Source organism: Crocuta crocuta, unplaced genomic scaffold, assembly GCF_008692635.1.
Source record: "Crocuta crocuta isolate KB4526 unplaced genomic scaffold, BGI_CrCroc_1.0 scaffold179, whole genome shotgun sequence".
NCBI classification, from domain to species: Eukaryota; Metazoa; Chordata; class Mammalia; order Carnivora; family Hyaenidae; genus Crocuta; species Crocuta crocuta.
Genome location: NW_027551568.1, coordinates 6,642,852 through 6,660,815, shown reverse-complemented (window position 1 = coordinate 6,660,815; position 17,964 = coordinate 6,642,852). Strand labels below are relative to the sequence as shown.

Below are 17,964 nucleotides of genomic sequence, written 5' to 3'. Positions count from 1 at the left end.
GACAAAAAAAAAAAAAAAAAAAAAAAAACAAACAAACAAGAAAACATCAGCTGAGGGAACAAAACCGGGGAGAAAATCTTGGTGCCCAGCCCTGAGTTCACAAGTCCCCCATGGACAAGACACATGCATTTGTAGCACTTGGTGTTACAAGACGACCCCGGTGAGGTCCAGCGGTCCAGCCAAGGACAGAGTGGAGACCCCATCCTCCCCATCTTGGGCAGCATGGGCTCAGTATTATCTGGATGAGGCTCCACCGCGGTCTGGAGGGGAAAGAGCTAAGGAAAACCTCCCTTCCTTCCTGAGTCGATCATGGTGGGTGCACAAGTGAGCCATGAAGCAAGGCCCAGTTTCATCCTGAGAACTGAGAACAGAAAACCTAATGAATGAACCTACAGTGTACCCTATGTATAAGAAAGTCCCGCTCTAGTACCATGCTGGCACACCACTCGTACAAGAGGAGCCCCACCCCATAGCTCAGGGAAATCTGCATGGCAACTCAAGGCTACCAATGACCTGAGGTCTGCCCTGTAGAGGAAAACTGTTGCCTTCTATCAAAGACCACTGCTTCCTCACATACTAATTCTGTAGCTGATAGCTAACTAGGAAGGGGCTAGCCTTCATTTATAGGTGAGGCTTATACATCACTTCCAATTGAAGATCAGCATAGGTCAGGGGGAAAGCAAACAGAATTAAAGTCCAGCAAAGACTAGTTGGCTCAAACTAACAAAGACGAAGCACCCTCAAAAGTCTACATGGGAAAATGAAATCCATGAAAGGCCCTTCAGGGATTCGAGCTGTTTAAGAAAATGCAGATGCCACAGAGAAGAGAGGAGGTTCCTGGTCCTAAGGCGGAGATCATCTGATCCAAGCAGTTCAGCAAAGTGCAGAGATACCTGGTGAATAGGAATAGTCTACAGATGGAGGATATTAAATGTTCAGAATGCATACAGTGGGCCCCCATCTAAGAACCAGGATCTGTGACCCCATTCTCCCACCTCGTNTACCGCCGAGGACAAAGTATATACCACAGAAAGCAGGAATCGTCAGGGAGGTTTGAGAATTCAGGAGCTTCTACATCAGACACCAGGTGGTCGTCCAGCAACTACCCACTCCACTCATACATAGCAGATTAAACTCCACTATCAAGTGCCCTTGGTTGAGCACACTGTCCACCCTAAAAGGTGAAACCTCAATTTGATCCAGGGAACAGGACTCCCCTTCCAAATGTCCCTAACCATTCTTTTCAATAGTATACATACTTGGGAAATCCAGAGAGCCAACAGTTTACTGGGAATCTAAGTCCCAGAAACAGTCATCAGCACACTTTCCTTGCCATCATTGAGCTTCTGGTCTAGCAGACTCCAGCTCAGAAAGTAGAATTTTGACATGCGTCAAGTAAAAGAATTAACATGTCCTGCAAACTCACAAGCATGGCATAGGTATGTGTAGGGAGGCTTCCATGAGAATGCCCAGCACCTACACCCCAATCAGCCAGCCAAAGCCCCCATAAGCAGCTACAGCATTGGTCACTGCCCTCTGGTATTCCAGACACTACCAGGAAGTCTCATGAACTGATTCCCCAATACCCCTTTCCTAAGCCGTCCAAGAAGCCCCTTGGACTGTGGCCCATCCTGGGCTCTGTGGTACAGCTTTAGGAACTTCACAGGAGGCAAGCAAGGTCTCCATGCTTTACCTGTTTGGTGGCTCCTACCTGTGTGCCCTTGGAAGGCCCTGGGCACCCGGAGGATGCTGGTCATCCTACAGGGTCTTCAACATTGAACACTTTGTTTTCGGTAAGGTTCCACGCATATACAGACAGGAATGGCCTCTTCAGCCCTTCACTTTCCCAAGTCCCTCCCATTTTCATCCAGTTACCATGAAATCTGTGGGGCCCTCCAATGTCCATGACAACATCCCATTATTCTCTTTAAGGATTTATGTGGCAATCTCCATTACAGCCCAGAAATGAGAAACTCCGTACAGGTTTATAGTCTCCAAAATGTACCCGGATGCAACCCCATCCTGTGCTCAGACTCCAGCTCCTTGTCCACATCCCTATGGGGGACTCTGCCCCAAGGATTCCCATACCCATGTGCAAGTCCAGACATTATCTCCTGAATTAAGCCAGGTAACCCAGGTTTTACAGATTGTTCCTCAAAAGTTCCAAGATCTGTTTGCCAGAAGGACTGGAGAAGGGCACAGCTGGGTGCTAGATTACAATTGGAAGTCCCGATTCCCACAAGGAGGACTTGGTCTTAGATTCCAGATGGCCAGGACTGAGTGGGTGCAATGAAGGGAGGCGCTTCCAAAGTAACTGGGAGAAGCTGCTGGCCCCCTTCTTCCCACCTCACCCAGCTGGCACAACACTCCCAGAATGGGATGCCTGATCCTTCCCCATCCTACCTCTGTCCGGGCCTCCCAGGGCCTCCCAGGGATTGGGAGCCCACTTAGGCTCCATGATCCTGGGCAGAGCTGGCCCCTTTTCCCCCTTCCTGGGTCTCCTTCAGATATCCAGTCACATTTGGGGCTCCCTGTTCATGGACTAGGGCCTCTAGCTAATGAAGAGGCCAATACAGACTTTAAGAGCAGGTGTGTTAAATGAAAAGCCCTACATGAAGAAAGGTCATTTAGGGCAAAGCTAGGATTCCAGGATGTTGGGCCAGGAGAATGGTAAAGCCAACCTTCTCTGTACCCCCTTCAGAATGGGGTTTTTTTTTTTTTTAAGGAGTTGTTTGTTCTTACTGAAGTTCTTTTCTATTTGACTGGACTTCCACATTTCATTCAGTTTTGTTGAGTCCTTAATTTGAACCCATCACACAACCTAGTAGTTTCTGGATTCCCATGGCCATTCGTGTTGTTCCTCATGGTCTCCCCTTCCTCCTACTTCTATTGCATCTGCAATTCTATTATTCCAGGACATCAAGTCACACCTGGGAGGCAAGACACCAGAAGTGAACGTCATGAGTGCAAAGGAAAGTTGGAAGACCATCTGCCCCCTTTTAGGCCAACCTCCTGTATCCATGGTCCTCCCAGAATGGAGGGTTTTTAATCTGTCACTGGACGATTAGCAGGACAGCCTTCCTACAGAGAAATGGCCAAGGCTGCAGGACTAGAACTTAAGACCAGGGTAAAGTAGTCTCCATCTTGGAGCTACCAGCACAACAGTACAGTCCCCACAGAAGTCACACCTGACCACCAAGTCCTCAAAGCAACGCACACAGGCCCTGGCCTTCCATCTTAAGGTCTTCTATATAAGCATTATGGAGTAGAAGCGGTGACCCAAACACCAGGGAACCCACAACTCACCTAAAGGGGCTATTCAGGATGAGGAGCAGGCCTTCAGGCGACTAATGGAAACTTTGTTGTAGCCTTGCAAAAAGGTTTCTCGATGGTAAACCTGACCAACTCAATTACAGTAAACAAGGGAGAGACCTATGCTTAAACCCCATCCTGATTTACTCAAAATTCAGACTGACGAATGCTGAGGTCATCTCCACATTGATGCCATACTGTCCTTCACGGAGACAGATGCCCACAAAAGGGAAGCCCTTCTTTACCTGTTTAGCATGCTTAATGCATGCATAGAGTTTCTCTCCAGTGAGAGCCAGTTTTCCCCCACCCCCACGGGATGCAGGAAAATGGGAGGCCAGCACAGAAAGATTCTTCTCCATAGTCAAGTGTCACACGTCAAAGGGATAAGGACTCTTCAAAGGTGTTCCCACAGTTACCACATTGAGCTTCTCCCCAAGGGAGCCCTCGCCCTCCATTCCCGGTGTTCTCTCTAGTGCTGAGGGCACACTGAAGGCTACTCATGCTAATGACATTTCAGGGGTTTCTCTCTAGGACCATTACCCTCAGGTTTCCTACAGGATAAGAAGGCACTGAAATTCAGTGGCAGTCCCAGGGTTCTCTTAATCTAACAGGAGGCAAGTTTGCTTGCCCTCACTGATACAGAGACTCCATCCCCATAGCTCAAGCATCTCAATAGGGTGAGGCCCAGCAAGGCTTTACCTCTGGCGAATACCACAGCCAGGGCCCCAAAGGGAGCACTGGCTTAGCAGCAGCCCCCAGGGGACAGGCGGAGTCTTGAAAAACTTGGCATAGATGGGGACATACCATGGTTGCTATGGAGACAGCAAGTTTGCTTGTACAGGGTGTTGGAGCCACTCCAAGTCAGCTCCCTAGTTACTCAGGACAGAACAGCACACCCAGAGACGCCAGGCCAGGGATGCACCTCCACACTCCTTGAGGGGCTTCACCCACTCTGGTCCCAGAGCAGGCTTCCCAGCTATCCAGCACTGCATCACCAAGCAGGTTTCTCTGGCTAAGTTCCATGCTTAGGTCATAATCTAGTTCACTAGGGTCAACCTACCGAGGGCTCTGTAGATGCCAGGTAACGCTCCTGGCTCCATTCCATGCTCCACTCCTAGCTTAAGTTGGACTTTTCCCAGTGAGCATGGCCCCAAAAGCATCAGAGGACTGGGTTGGTAGAAGAGATAGCTGAGCTCCTGTCTGGCGGACAAGCTCTGGTGCCGTGTCTGGCATCCCCACCTCAAGTGTCTTCAGACCCCAGAAAAGAAATTCTCCACTCAAATCCTAGAGTCTGCTCAAAGTGAGGGTGCAGACAGGTGTGCCTTAATGAAGATGGTTTTCCCAGCCCAGCTAAAGCCTCATGCCTGAAGGTTCCACCAGCCAACATGTTTGGTACTCCCAGCTCTTACAAGACTCCACATGGCTATGCAGCCTAAAGCCAGTTGTAGCCATAATAGAGGCTAACTTCACCCAGCACAGCCAGAGTGGCCCACAGCTGCCAGGAATTTAACCAGAGAACACCAGGACCTCTGTGGTCATACCAGGAAGCACATTCTTCCAAATTGGTCATCAGTCTCAACGTGAAAAATACACTTGGTGAGAAGTTAGAAGTCCTCTATTAAGCTGGAATCTAAGTTCTTTCCAATGAACTTTACCATTTCAAATGGGTTTCACCTATTGCCATTGGTTAGGAGTTCCTGGAGTGTGCTCCCTTCTAGAGACCTCAAGGGCAAGGAGACGAAGGTTGATTTAGGCACCAACACTCCATTCCAAGTATGGGAAGGTCCGATTGGGTGAGCTTCCATGAGGAAATGTACTGCAGGACTTCAAGAGCAGCCATGTAGATCCAACAAAAAAGCAAGAGCCAGAAGCCAGGACACATAAGACCAGCGACCTTACCACCCAGAGGAACTGGTTTCCTGGTGGTGAGGACAATGGTGAATAAGAGGGAGAAGGTAAGAGATCACAGCTCCCTCCAGTAGGGTGGTAAGAATGCCCCTCCATGGGGAGGTAGTTATTTCTTGACCCTTCATCCTCAGCATTCCAGGATAGATTCCAACACAGAAGCCAAGGAAGATTCTTAGAGAATAATGCATACCACCCATGACCCTAGCACCAAATTTCCAAGAAACCTCAAGAAATGGCTAGTCTTTTTGCTCAGCTGGAATCAGCACTTAGAACTCAAGTTCCTGAAAGCCAGCAACATTCTGCCATCTACCAGTATTTGAAAGAATGCTATGTACAGCTGAGGTTTCTAAAAATGGACACAGCGATTGCTGAAAATGGCGATTTTCCTAACTCCAACCAATTGCATAAAGCAGCAAAAAGAGCCTTGGTTATGTGGGAACTAGGAGAGACAGTCAAGCAGCAAATTTTCTGAAAATTTTCTGAAAACAAGGGTTCAAGTTCATAATTTCATGTTGATCTGTAGTTCTGAAAGTAGGAATTCAGGGGTCTTTCCATGTGGGGTCCGAAGTATTACAGAAGACAAGCCCTTGGTGACAGAATCAAGTCCTGTACCTGCGCTGGTCTAGGACTGGCCAATATTCACTGTAAACTGGGGCACCATGGTGGTTTAGGGGATCAAATGAACCACCAGCACACGTAGATACAGCCTTAATCTAAGTAATTGGCATTAAGGTGATTAACTTCAAGAGGCCATGAAAGGACCAGCACATGCCTATCCTGAGGAATTCCTATCCATAGACTTGAACTTGCTGTGGCCACAGAACTGAATGCTCCCATAGACTGAGACCCAACTATAAAGGTGTTCCCATAGATATACTAATGTGGTCCCTGTTCCCATGCTCCTTAGCACTGTCCACCCTGCAGTGCCTAGTCTCTAGAATGGGCATTCACTGACAGTCCCGAGGGACAGGAGGAAGCAGACAGGTCCTCAAGCAGTAGGCTGGCGAAGTTTCCTTTTCGAGAAGCCTCAAAAGGCTTACCCACCACTCCCTCAGGAGAAGTACAACACTCAGGCTAGCCCTTCCCTGGCCTGCTCTCTGGATAGTCCCCCAGGACAATCCTTAGCACTAATTCACCCCACACCTGCTGCCAGCCTTCATTGTGCTTACCCTCTGTATACTCAGCAACCTGTAGCTCCAAAGCCATTTCTACCCAAAGTCCCTTCAGATCACAAGAGGTAGGAACAGCCCTCCCATCTGAACTTATCCAGACTTTTCCTTTAGCTATAGACTATCAACTTCTAACCTCCCCCACAAGTAATCAACCTCATTCCCACGAAGAAATCCTGGCCAGGGCAGAAGTCAGTCTCCCCACACTAGGCCCCTTGGAGTCCTTACACATCCTAAAGCAATAGGTATGAGCAAGGACCCTGGCACTAGACAGCCCTGGGCCCTAGTGACACCCAGACTTTTAGCGGAGAGGTCTTGGGCTCTTAGCACATCGTCTGAACACAGTAGAACTTTAAATACATAGTCCACATTGACTGGTCATGTCTGGAGAGCAAATTTTGACAATCTACAAAACACTTTTATCTCCAAGCCTCAAAAACAATTACAATCAGTGTGGCAGAGACTCATTGATACATTCTGTCCAATGAAGCAGGCATGTGAAGCAGTCTGTTCCTGTCTGCAGGGCAAGAGTTTGGCACATGGAGTTAATCTGGAATTAAGTCAACAATGCGGCTAACTGACAAGACTAAATCTCCCTAAATTTTATGAGTCCTGTGTGTACAGGTGACTTAAAGCAGCAACTTATTTAAGAACTGCTATTTCATATGAAGGTCTTACTTGCTATCGTGTCAATTCGGTCATCTTAGTCACTTGGTTTACCAAGGGAATAAGACAGTTACAGCCGAGTATCCCCTTAAGCCTGGAGCTAATTTGTAAGGTTTCTTTTGTACTATCAGAATACTATTAAGCTCAGCCGATTCCCTTTACACTAGGCATGATTTAGCCACCATCATTAACAAGTCAGCCACAGGAGGAGTTGATCTGCCACCTAATCAGACAGCTTCACAGGAAGTAGTTTTGGGATTCTAGGTCCTCTCTAACTTCAGGGTTGAAGGCCAGTGCTGTCCAGGTTGAGAGAGGTTACAAAGTCCACAGTGCATCTTAAATTTAGATGTTTGCGTCATTGGGGAAAGTGACACAAAACAAAAACCAACCTTTATTCACTCAGAGCCAGGTCCTAGGACCCAATCCCCAGACACAGGTAGAACTGGTTTTTCTAGCCAGTGGGAAACACTTAAAGGACCCAGAGCAGTGTACCCAATGATACGATCACTTCCAGAAATCTTAAATGTAGTGCTAGGACCATGACCCCCCACATTCCTGATAGCTGTGATGCCTCTGTAGACCTTTTAGAGGGAGACCTAGCTCCATGACTTACCCCAGGAGAGTCATGGTCTAACTGCAGTTCTTTAAGAATATCACGTTTGGCATGTGCAGTGTTTATAAAGAGACTGAATTTTTTTTTGGTAGTGCTTAAAAACAAACAGGTTAGCCCTAGCTGCTTTACTCCTTTACAGTAAGTCAGGGGTCCTGGGAGCTGGTTTGCAATCGCTGGCTCTGGGGAATGACTAATGCTAGTAGGCGTAAAGCATGTAGATTGATCGCTTGATGCTTGGTGGCTTAGTGCTTAGGGACTGAAGCACTCAGCACCCAGGTATCAGGCATTCCTGGACTCCTGCTCCTGGCTTCATCCACATCAAGCGTAGTTCAGTGCATCTCATGGCCAGCACATCTGTGTATTCACTCCTCTATCCCCACCTGCCACCATGTTCTCACCCTGTTTCCTCTGGGTCTCCCGCTGGTCCCCCCACTTCCAACCTTGCTCCACCGAGGCCAGGGAAATGGCATTGAGCCGTAAATCTGATCCTCTTCTTGTTTCAGATACCTTAACACTTCCTTCCATGAGAGTCTCTTGAGAGAGACCAGGACTGCAAGGAAACTGCCTCAGGACTCCCTCTCGCCCTCTCGCTCTCCCACTACCAGCATTCTTTAGGGCCAACTTTGGCCAGTTTTCTGTGGACATACATTATTCCTTCATCACCATCCATACACCTACTCCTTCAGGTTTCAACTTTGGAGTTTTCTCCTAGGAGCTATTTTCTCCAACCTTAATTTGAAGGATGGCATCAAGCCCCAGGTTTCCACAGCACCTCCAGCTCCCTGGCATGATGCCTGGTACACGGAGACACTCCTATTCTTCCAGGCTACTTCCAATACAACAATCTTATGCTGTTTTCCCACAATGCACTCAATTTTACAGAGGGCTACAGAAAGCCTAAGCTCCAGAAGGTTTTCCATTTGTCCAATTCTTCAATGTGCACAACCTTAATGCCAAGGGTGTGCACATCTTTCATCTAATATCAAAGCAGGATTCCATGAATGGACACAGTCCACATAACTGAAACATCAGGTGTTGGCTTGATTCCTTCAAGTACTTCTGTACTAGGAAGTGGGGTGTGGTTGGTGGGCATCAAGAGGGTTGAAGGGTTGAAATAAGCCCTTTGTGAGCCAATACAGAAATACTGGGCTACACAAGCAGCCATTCACTGGAATGGCTCAGTTTCTGCTCTAAGAAGGCATTTGCAGCTAAGGTGTAAATGTTACAAAGATCACCACTAGAACACCGGATTCCAACACTCTTGGAACTTAAAAGCTTCTTCCCCATTGATTTCTAGTGGTACAGGATGGAAATCATTTATTCGATATCCACAACATAGCAGGCAGACACTAGGTGCATGGCTAACGTGCAAACATGCTGCCTGAATTTGTCATCTAACCTACATGGACAAGCCTCTTAAGGACCCACACTCCCTCTCCTACATTTAAGTCTCCACAGTAGCCAGTGCTGCACCATCCTTCAGTTTGGAGGTGGTGGTGGTAGACCTCTCAGACATCTGAGTACCTACCCATTCTTGAGAACCAACAACTACAGCCCAAAGACCTTTAGGGCTTCAATGGGGTGGACATATCCAGAGAAGACTACAAACCTTGTTTAAAAGGGGGGGAAAAAAAAACCCGAAGAATTTAAGTAAGCTCCAAGACCAAAATGGGGCTTAAACTCACAACCCTATGGATCAAGAGTCACATGCTCTACTATTTGAACCAGCCTGGCACTCCTAGCCAAAGCAACATTGAAAGAAAAGCTGGAGGCATCACTATTCTGTACTTCAATCATATTACAAAGCAGTAGTCCTACAGTATGGTCTTGGCACAAAAATGAACACCTTAGATCAATGAATAGAATAGAAAAACCGGAAATAAACCCCACAACTATATGGTCAACGCAGGAAGGAAAATCCAACGGGGAAAAAGATCATCCCTTCACAAATGGTGTTGGGACAACTAGACAGCAACATGCAAGAATGAAATGGGACCACTTTTGTACACCATACACAAAAATTCAAGATGGATTCACGACCTAGATGTGAGACCTGAAGCCACAGAAATCCTAGAAGGGAACACCGGCAATACTCTGACATTAGCTGTAGCAACTTTTTAGATAGGTCTCCTGAGGCAAGGGAAACAAAAGCAAAAACAATTAAGGTAAGAAGATTCTGCACAGCAAAGGAAACAGAACTAAAAGGAAACCTACGAGATGGAAGATATTTGCAAAGGACAGATCTGATGGCAAAGGGTTAGTATCTAAGTTTTCTTATAGATTTTTAAAGCTGGACACTGAGGGGGTGCCTGGGGTGGCTCAGTTGGTTAAGTATCAGACTCTTGATTTCGGCTCAGGTGAGGATCTCAGTTTTGAGAGTGAGTCCTGCATTGGGCTCCATGCTCAGCATGGAGCCTGCTCCCCCTCCCCTCTTCACGCTTTCTCTCAAAGGTTAAAAAAATGATCCAATTAAAAAGTGGGCAGGAGACCAGAAAAGACATTTCTCCAAAGACAAACAGATGGCCAACAGACACCGTTCAACATCTCTCCTCAGGGAAAGACAAGTCCACAAGGGATACCCCTCACCTGTCACAATGGCTAAAAACAGCTGTTGACAAGGAGGTGGAGAAAGGGGACCCCTCTTGCACTGCTGGTGGGAATGCAAACTGCTGCAGCCATTGTGGAAAACAGTATGGAGGCTCCTCAAGACGTTGAAAATCGGACTACCCCACAATCAAGCAATTGTACTACTAGGTATTTACCCAAGGACTTACAAAAATACTAACTCAAAGGATACATGAACCTCCATGTTTATAGCAGCACTACCTGCAATAGCCAAGTTATAGAAGTAGCCCAAATATCCACCAACTGATGGATAAGGATGGGCTATTTATGTCCCGTGGACTATTACTTGGCCATTAAAAAGAATAGAATCTTGCCATTTGCAGACACGGAGTTAGATTATGCCAAGCAAAATAACTCAGGAAGGCAAATACTATAATGATTTCACTCAGGTGATTTTAAGAAAATAAAGGGGAAGATAAGTCTAGCAACATTCTTACGGAACAAGCAGTTATCAGAAGAGTTAGGATGGATGAAATAGAGGGTAGGGATTAAATGCACTTGTGATGAGCACCAGGTGTTGTATGGAAGTAATCAGTTATACACCTGATGTAATGGTCAACTGAATAAAAAAAAATCAAAACTAGATGCCAATCACCCCTAGATGTGCGTGGTGGTGCTACTTAATCCATTAACTTTGATGTCAGAGTCAAAACACATTCATCTCCAGCCTCACTTCTGCAGTCTCCCTTTAGAGCTACTGCCTTGGAAATGAACATTAAAAACACAGATTTTGGGGCACCTGGGTGCCTCAGTCAGTTAAGCGTCCGACTTTGGCTCAGGTCATGATCTCACGGTTTGTGGGTTTGAGCCCTGCATCGGGCTCTGTGCTGACAGCCAGCTCAGAGCCTGGAGCCTGTTTTGGATTCTGTCTCCCCCTCTCTGACCCTCCCCTGCTCATGCTATCTCTCAAATAAGAAATACACATTTCAAGCTGTCCATGCAGAGGCCAGGCCGACTATCCATCCAATCCCAACAAGGCCACTGGTAGGGCCTGGAGCCCGCTCACCCAGGACGAGAGGCCTAAGGCCTTCTCCAGGCCCAGACAGAAGCTGGGGACATTGACGCCAAACAGCAGCTCCTGGCCATCTATTTCAGCCTCCACCCTGCGGCCGCACTTGGATGCGGAAGTACCTTCATGGCTATACTAAGTCAGTCTAAGAAATTGGGCTCACAGCCCCAAGGGCAGCACCAGATGCCACATAACTACCAAACATGGCAAAAATATTCCCCAGGGTCTATTCTAAAGGCTGCTGTGTATTCTAAGCTGCCATATTTGAGCATTTTAGAATGGAAGCCAGATCAGGGAATGGGATAGGGAATAGCTGTTGTATTACTTCTTTGGGGGCCCTTTAGTAGGACACCTGCCCATCAGTCTGTTTGCACCCTAGGTGGTTTTCCCCAAGGGCAGGTACTCCAAAAATGGGTGGCAACCTCTCATGTCAATGCTGTCATTGCTGAAGTGTATGTCTGCACACTCAAGCATCTTGGGTCTCTCCCTCCAAGGAGGCCTCAGGGTCAGAGGGGAGGACAATCCAGGGAAATCAGCAAGCTCTTTACCTGTTTTTATGGATGGAGACGTATACCCAATGACACATTCAAGTTCTAAATCCCAGTACCTAAGAAGAATTGGAAATACGGCCATTGCTGATGTCCTCTATTATGAGGAGGTCGTACTAAAGCAGGTAGGCCTCAATCCCATAGGGCTTGTGTCCTTATAAGGGGGTGGTTTGGCTCATGGATACTCAGGCAGAATGCCCACGAACATGAAGGCAGAGATCATGGTGAGGCTTCTGGAAGAGGCAAAGATCGCCCCCAAATCCCAGAAGATGGTAGACAGGCATGGAACAGGTTTCTCCTCATATCCTGCAGAAGGATCGGACTCCGCCATTATCAGACGGAGAGAGTGTGTTGCTTAAAGCCACTTAGCTTATGGTACTTAACCACGAGCGCTCTAGCAAATGAATACGCCTTTCCCAGCCACAAGGCAAACCAACAGCAGGTCCCTGCTCTAGGGGCGAGGAATCTCTACCCAAACATCCTACCCACTGGAGGAAGCAGAGCACCTGTTCTCCGTGCTCGGAGCACTGAGAGGGCTCAGCTACACTTAGCCAGTTCCCTAGGCTAAGCTACTGGTCCAGATGACCACTCCTCCCCGCAGAGGGCAAAGAAACTGAGTGCATCCAGCAAATCCATGTCCCTCTCCACAAAAGAAGACTAGAGTCCTCTCCACCATTTAAAAAAAAAAAAAAAGCCAAACCATGCCTTGGGTTTTCTAGGCTTTGGGATAAACAGCCTCTGGTTCACCTCTTGGAGCAGACTAGAAGACAGACCAATAGTGTGAAGGGAGTTTGGAAACCACCAGTGACTCCTCTGGAGCGGGAAGGATCAGCAGAAACTGGGATGATTTCTGGAGTGCTTTAGCACTTCAAGGATCTTCAGAGCTATTTGGGAAGTGGGCTAAAGTCAGTTCCGCAGAACTGGGGTGCAAACATGCCCTGTACTCTGTATGCAGTGGTTCAGAATTTCTCCATGCCTGCAACAGCCAGGGAGAAGGATCCCAGTGCTGACCAGATCAGGGGAAAGGCCTGGGGGTTATACTAGACTTTCTACAGAAAAGAGAGCTTGCTTAGACCCAAGGCTCCAGGTCATCAGCAAGGATGCCAGCAGAGCCCTCAGACTAGATCCTCCAAAGCATTGTAGATTGTTAAGGGATCATGTAAGCCATGTTCCTGCTTCGTGGGTACAACCTGGACAGAGGTCCCCAGAGCCAGATGGTGACTGACATGACAGCCAGGTCATTTTCTGGTGTAAGTCAGGAAAAAAAAGGCATAGTAATTCTGTGGATTTCTTCAAGAACAGAGCTTTTCAACTGGAGAACGATGGACATCCTGCACTTGCCCCAAAAGCTACTGTACTCCCCCACTTACTGGAATGGGATCAAGTGGCCTGTTCAGTAACGCCAAGATTCGCAAACGCTGTGCTGCTCTTGTTCAGCCCTTTACCCATGAAGGGCAACAGGTAGGTCTGCTTTCTCCAGAGCCCAAGTTTGAATCTTGATTGTAGCCCTTTGCTTTGAAAACTCGGGCAAGTCCTAAGCTTTGAAGCAAAGGAGGGCATCCAGGTCAGTGCCTGGCTCACAGGAGGGTTAGGGCAAGTCTAAGAAAGAGCCCTTCCTTCAAGGGAGGCAGAGGGGAGGACAGGACTCTACTTCTCTTCAGGGCACCATTTCACCTGCTGCACCAAGTAGCAGGCAGCAGAGAAAAGCAAAAGCAGCTACTGTATTCATTCTACAACTTACAGAAGGTCTTCGTGCAAAGACAGGGAAGCCAAGGGTCTGGCTCACAGTTCTGTGCTCAAAGAGTGAAGCTGTGCAAGTCCAAGTCTCAAACCAGGTTAGGATGATCAGATAGCACAGGTTTAGTGGTCCAGAAGCATGGCTTTGAAGAACTAAGGTCAGTAACCGAATATGTTTTCTAAACTGTGCTTAGTCTGAAGCTATGTAGGAATACAGAGTTCTCATAGAGGTAGATCTAGCTGTAGAGAAGCTCAAATGGGAAAAGGCACAAGTTCCTATGGCTTACAGGAATTTGAACTCTGGTCTCACTGGTTAAAGGGGAGGGGCAATCATTTGGCAAAGCAGGGTCCCCCACGGGTCATTAAGTACCATTTGTTTTCAGTTAAGCAGCCTCAGGAGGCATCCACAGCAAGGTGTTACATTCAGGGTTGGAGAATTCACACAGCAGAGGTGAACACCCTTCTATGGGTTTACACAGGCAGGTCAGGGGTTTGCATGATCAATCGTCTTTGACAGAACAAAAGCAAGAGAGCTTTTTGGGTGATGGCCCCACTCCCAAAAGTTCTGCCTTCTAGGAGGGCAGCCCAAAGCCCTGCTGCCCCCAGGCTTCCAGAATCATGGGGTGTGTAGCCTACAGCTAGGTTTGCCCCATGCTACTTCACTCCCATTCATAGCTAAACTAGGGGTTTGACCCTTGAGCCAAACCCGGATGAGGTTTCCCTGGCCATTTCCGAGTGAGGGGCTGCTCGTGGCCAGTTGGAGAGGACAGCAGTATGGCCAGCTTAGAGATGGCGAGTGTTGTAGTAACACTCTAGAGATGGTCAAGCGTGGTTTTACCCAAGGCAGCTTACAAATGGCAGGGTAGAAACCAGGAAACAGACCAAGCCTTCTAGAGAAAACTGAGCCCATGATGGGGAGGTGCCCCCACCATACAGGGCCCTGCCTCCAGGAGATGGACTAGTCCAACCACGACCTCTTCTAGAGGATCAGCGCCCATCTTGTGCTCTTCCAGCATCTGGCACAGTACCCTTTGGAGAGGGCCTGATGTTCTTTAACAGGAAGAGATCGCTTTCTGAATCCTGGACAGGAAAACAGGAGGGTTGGAAGTATGCAAGTAGGTTTACAGGCCTTGCACAGGTCAGAATTCCTGTGATTACGCCATCGTTTTTCTGCAAAGCTTCTGGAAGCGGGAACCTCAAAGGTCTCCTGTAAGTTCTTCATTTATGGAAGAGGAAACAAGGACTCCTAGGCTAAGCGTGCTCAGGTCAATTCTTGTGGAGCCTTTTCACCACGAAGTATTTGGCAGAACGGAACTGAGATGAAGCGGCGAGGCCTTGGACTTCCTCCTGGAAGCCCATCTAAGGGTTTGATCAGTTACCCAATTCAAACAACTGCAACCGGGTTGCCCTAGGGGGTCTGGGAAGGCTCAGAAACCGCAGGTGCAACAGCCCCCAAGCAGCCGCTGTACAAAGCAGAGCAGCACTGAGGTAGCCCCTGGGGCTGGAAAAGACCCAGGGACAGAGCTACTGGAGAGCCAGCCGAAGCCTGGGTCCCCTGGGACCTTAGAGACGAACATCCTGCCCAGGCCTACATGTGGATAGATGTGGGGGTTGCCGATATGGTTTGAGGTTACCCTAAGCTCTGAGTGGACACGGCAGTTAGCAAGTGGTAAATTAGCCCAGAGGAGGCGAGAAAGCTTGAAGCCCAACAGTGTTTAGGAGACGAAGCGTTTGGTTTAAGAGATACAGGTATTCAAAGGAACCGGATTTGGGAAGAGTTGAATGTGGGGGTAAGATAGGGCTGAGTACGGTTTCTGACCAGTGTAGCCAGAGACAGGGATTATTGGTTGCTGTGGAAAGGGAGACCTCAGAGAATCGGCCCTGTGCAGGAGAGATAGGGGTGGTGGTGGTGGTTGGTCTTAGGCTATTGCATCCCAGGAAGTGCCTTGGGGACTCCCCTGAGATGCCAGGGAGGCAGTTGGGAACAGAAGTGAATTGTCAGGAGAATTGGCTGGGCCAACACAGTAGGAGCCACCAGGATAGAAATCCAGGGTCCCCACTGGAGACCGAGGGCAGGCTGTTAAGGAGGTTGTATTAGCCAAGGTGTATGTAAGGGAGGAGCCCCCAAGGAAAAGTGCTAGAACTACGGCTAGTCATAGCACATATCCCTCAGGGCTCACAAAGCCCTTACAGCTTAGACAACCCAAACAGAACGTTCCAGATGTGAGAAGTGAGGATTCATTTTCACAAACAAAATCTGTGCTGTCTAATTAATAGGTTTACAACCTATTTGAAATACGTATGAACCTCCTCGCCCCCACCCGAGTTCCAAACCCTTAGATCCCGCACTTCCTGGTTCTCCCCGTCTCTATTATGCGGGCCTATTTTCTCGGGCTTTGCAAGGAGTACGCACCAAAAAACTGAAGTCTCTGCGGCCCTCAAGGAATGCAGTTTTTGCCTTACGTGGGTATAGCTGACTTCCAGAGAAGGCTATAACCTCCGCAGTACTCTGCCAATGAGGAATCTGGGGCGGGGGTGGGGAGAGGAGGGACTTGCACCCTAGAAGTTACCTGCTGTAACTGCCCCCACTGTGCCTGTTTTGATACCGGCTCTTGCAAGAACATTGGTTAAAGCCTCGCTTCACAGTGCTCGGAGTCTCGGCATCCCTCCTTTGATTAGGTCATTGTCTCAAAATTAGGTTTATTTCTCACACCGGAGAGGAGCCAGAAGAATAACGCCCTGGTGTCCTTTTCCTTCCTTTTCACTCTGGAACTACCTGCCAAGTCAGGTCTGTAGACTTTTTTTTTCTTTTAAGCTAGGGGCAGGATCCCCATCCCTACCGCCACATCCACCCCAAGCCCACAAATCAGCACCACAAGCTAGCAGCCAGGTGTCTGCAGAATGTTTTACTTGGATTTCATGCTGCTTGGAAAACAAACCTAAGAAAAGCTTTTACGTATACATGCTAAAGCTCCAAGTGCTTGAGGTTGGGTGCCTTAGTTTTACTTCCAGTAGGTTCTTCCACTACGTAAATACCCTAGAAGTGAACTTAAATCCACCGGTTTTGAACCTCCAGTCTCATTAAGGTCTGATAATTAAATCCCGGTGTCTCTAGTTAAGCCAACACCTGCTTGACCACTTGTTTTAGGAATCCTCACTTGGTCCGAAGATTTAGGGAACACTTCTACGGTTCTTCCGTTCACAGGACTACGTTAACATTCTTATTGCATTTCTGGTGTGGGGTCATCCATTTGCACATTAAGGTGGGCCAGGGGGGTGTAGTCTACGCAAACCATAGGAAAGGTAGGATCAGGAACGTGTTTCCAAGGGCTGGAAGCTTGAGACTTAAAGTAAGTTGGTCAGGGAAGGGGATGTTCATTGAGGAGACCGTGGAGCAGCTAAGTACTTCTGGAGATCAGAATAATTCAAGGTAGGAAACAGATCATCCGGGCCCTGGGGCAGGAATATGCCTGGGACATCCTGGAACAAGGCAGCCAGTGTGCGGGACAAAGGAAGACAGAGCTGAGGGCAGTAGACGGAGTCTCTTGTGCCCTGAGAGTTATCACTCAGGGCCCAGTCGGCCACTTTGAGGACTTTAGCTTTTGAGCTTAAGAGCTTTTATAGTTTCATAAAGTGGAAAAATAGATTTCAGCTTCTAGAAGAAATATTCCGGCTGCAATCTGGAGGGACTGAATTGAAGTGGGAGGAGGGCAGGAGCCTAATAGACCGGGTAACAAGCACCTGCGGTTGCCCAGATGAGCATTCAGGGCTTGATTCTGTGGGACAGCCAGCCAAGGAAGAGACGATTGACCTGGGTACATTTCAAAGACAGAGCCCGCTAGACTTCCCAGATCAGAAAAATAGGAATTCAAGCATCATCCTCTAAGGTTTTCTAGCGCAGGCTTCAGACGCCTTAAGCACCCACAGGTGCCTTACAGATTCTCGCTCATCCCCCGCCCCAGCTCAGGAAGACCATCCCCCTGCTGAAAAGTGAGGCTCGAAGGACACCTGCAAGCCGCTGCCCCGACCTTCCAAGTTCCCCTTTCCCTTCCGCCTCCGTCATTAACCAACCTTGGTTTTCTCAGAACCCAGATTCCCCTTTGCTCTCAGCTTCTTAGCTTTCTAAAGAACTTTTGAGAGAGAGAGAGTTTGGGGTCAGAAAGAAACACTCCCTGAAGTTTCTGCTGCGAGGGACTGTTTTCTAAGGGCGACTCCCCTTCAGCCTAGCCTCTAGAAAGAAAAAAACAAAAAGCCCACTATGTTTGCAAAACCCGAAGGGGCGCCCACGCAGCCTCGGCCGGAAGGCTGGCGGCTCGGGAACGCCCGCTACGCAAACACAGGCACGGACAAGGCTTCCGCAGCCCCCCGCTACAGCCC

General features: G+C 48.3%; 1 protein-coding gene and 1 long non-coding RNA gene across 2 annotated transcripts in view; one reads left to right on the top strand and one right to left on the bottom strand.

Moving 5' to 3' along the window:
• LOC144220340 (uncharacterized) overlaps positions 1–4,297 on the bottom strand; it is a 177,526-nt gene extending 173,229 nt beyond the window's left edge. Inside the window, exon 1 of the long non-coding RNA XR_013331703.1 lies at positions 4,117–4,297. This is a non-coding gene — a long non-coding RNA (uncharacterized LOC144220340). The remainder of the gene's footprint in view (positions 1–4,116) is intronic.
• Positions 4,298–17,845: 13,548 nt separating this feature from the next.
• The window catches only part of WDR1 (WD repeat domain 1), a 39,638-nt gene continuing 39,519 nt past the window's right edge, over positions 17,846–17,964 (top strand). The window contains exon 1 of the mRNA XM_077750387.1: positions 17,846–17,927. Coding sequence (XP_077606513.1) covers positions 17,846–17,927 — 82 coding nt within the window. The remainder of the gene's footprint in view (positions 17,928–17,964) is intronic.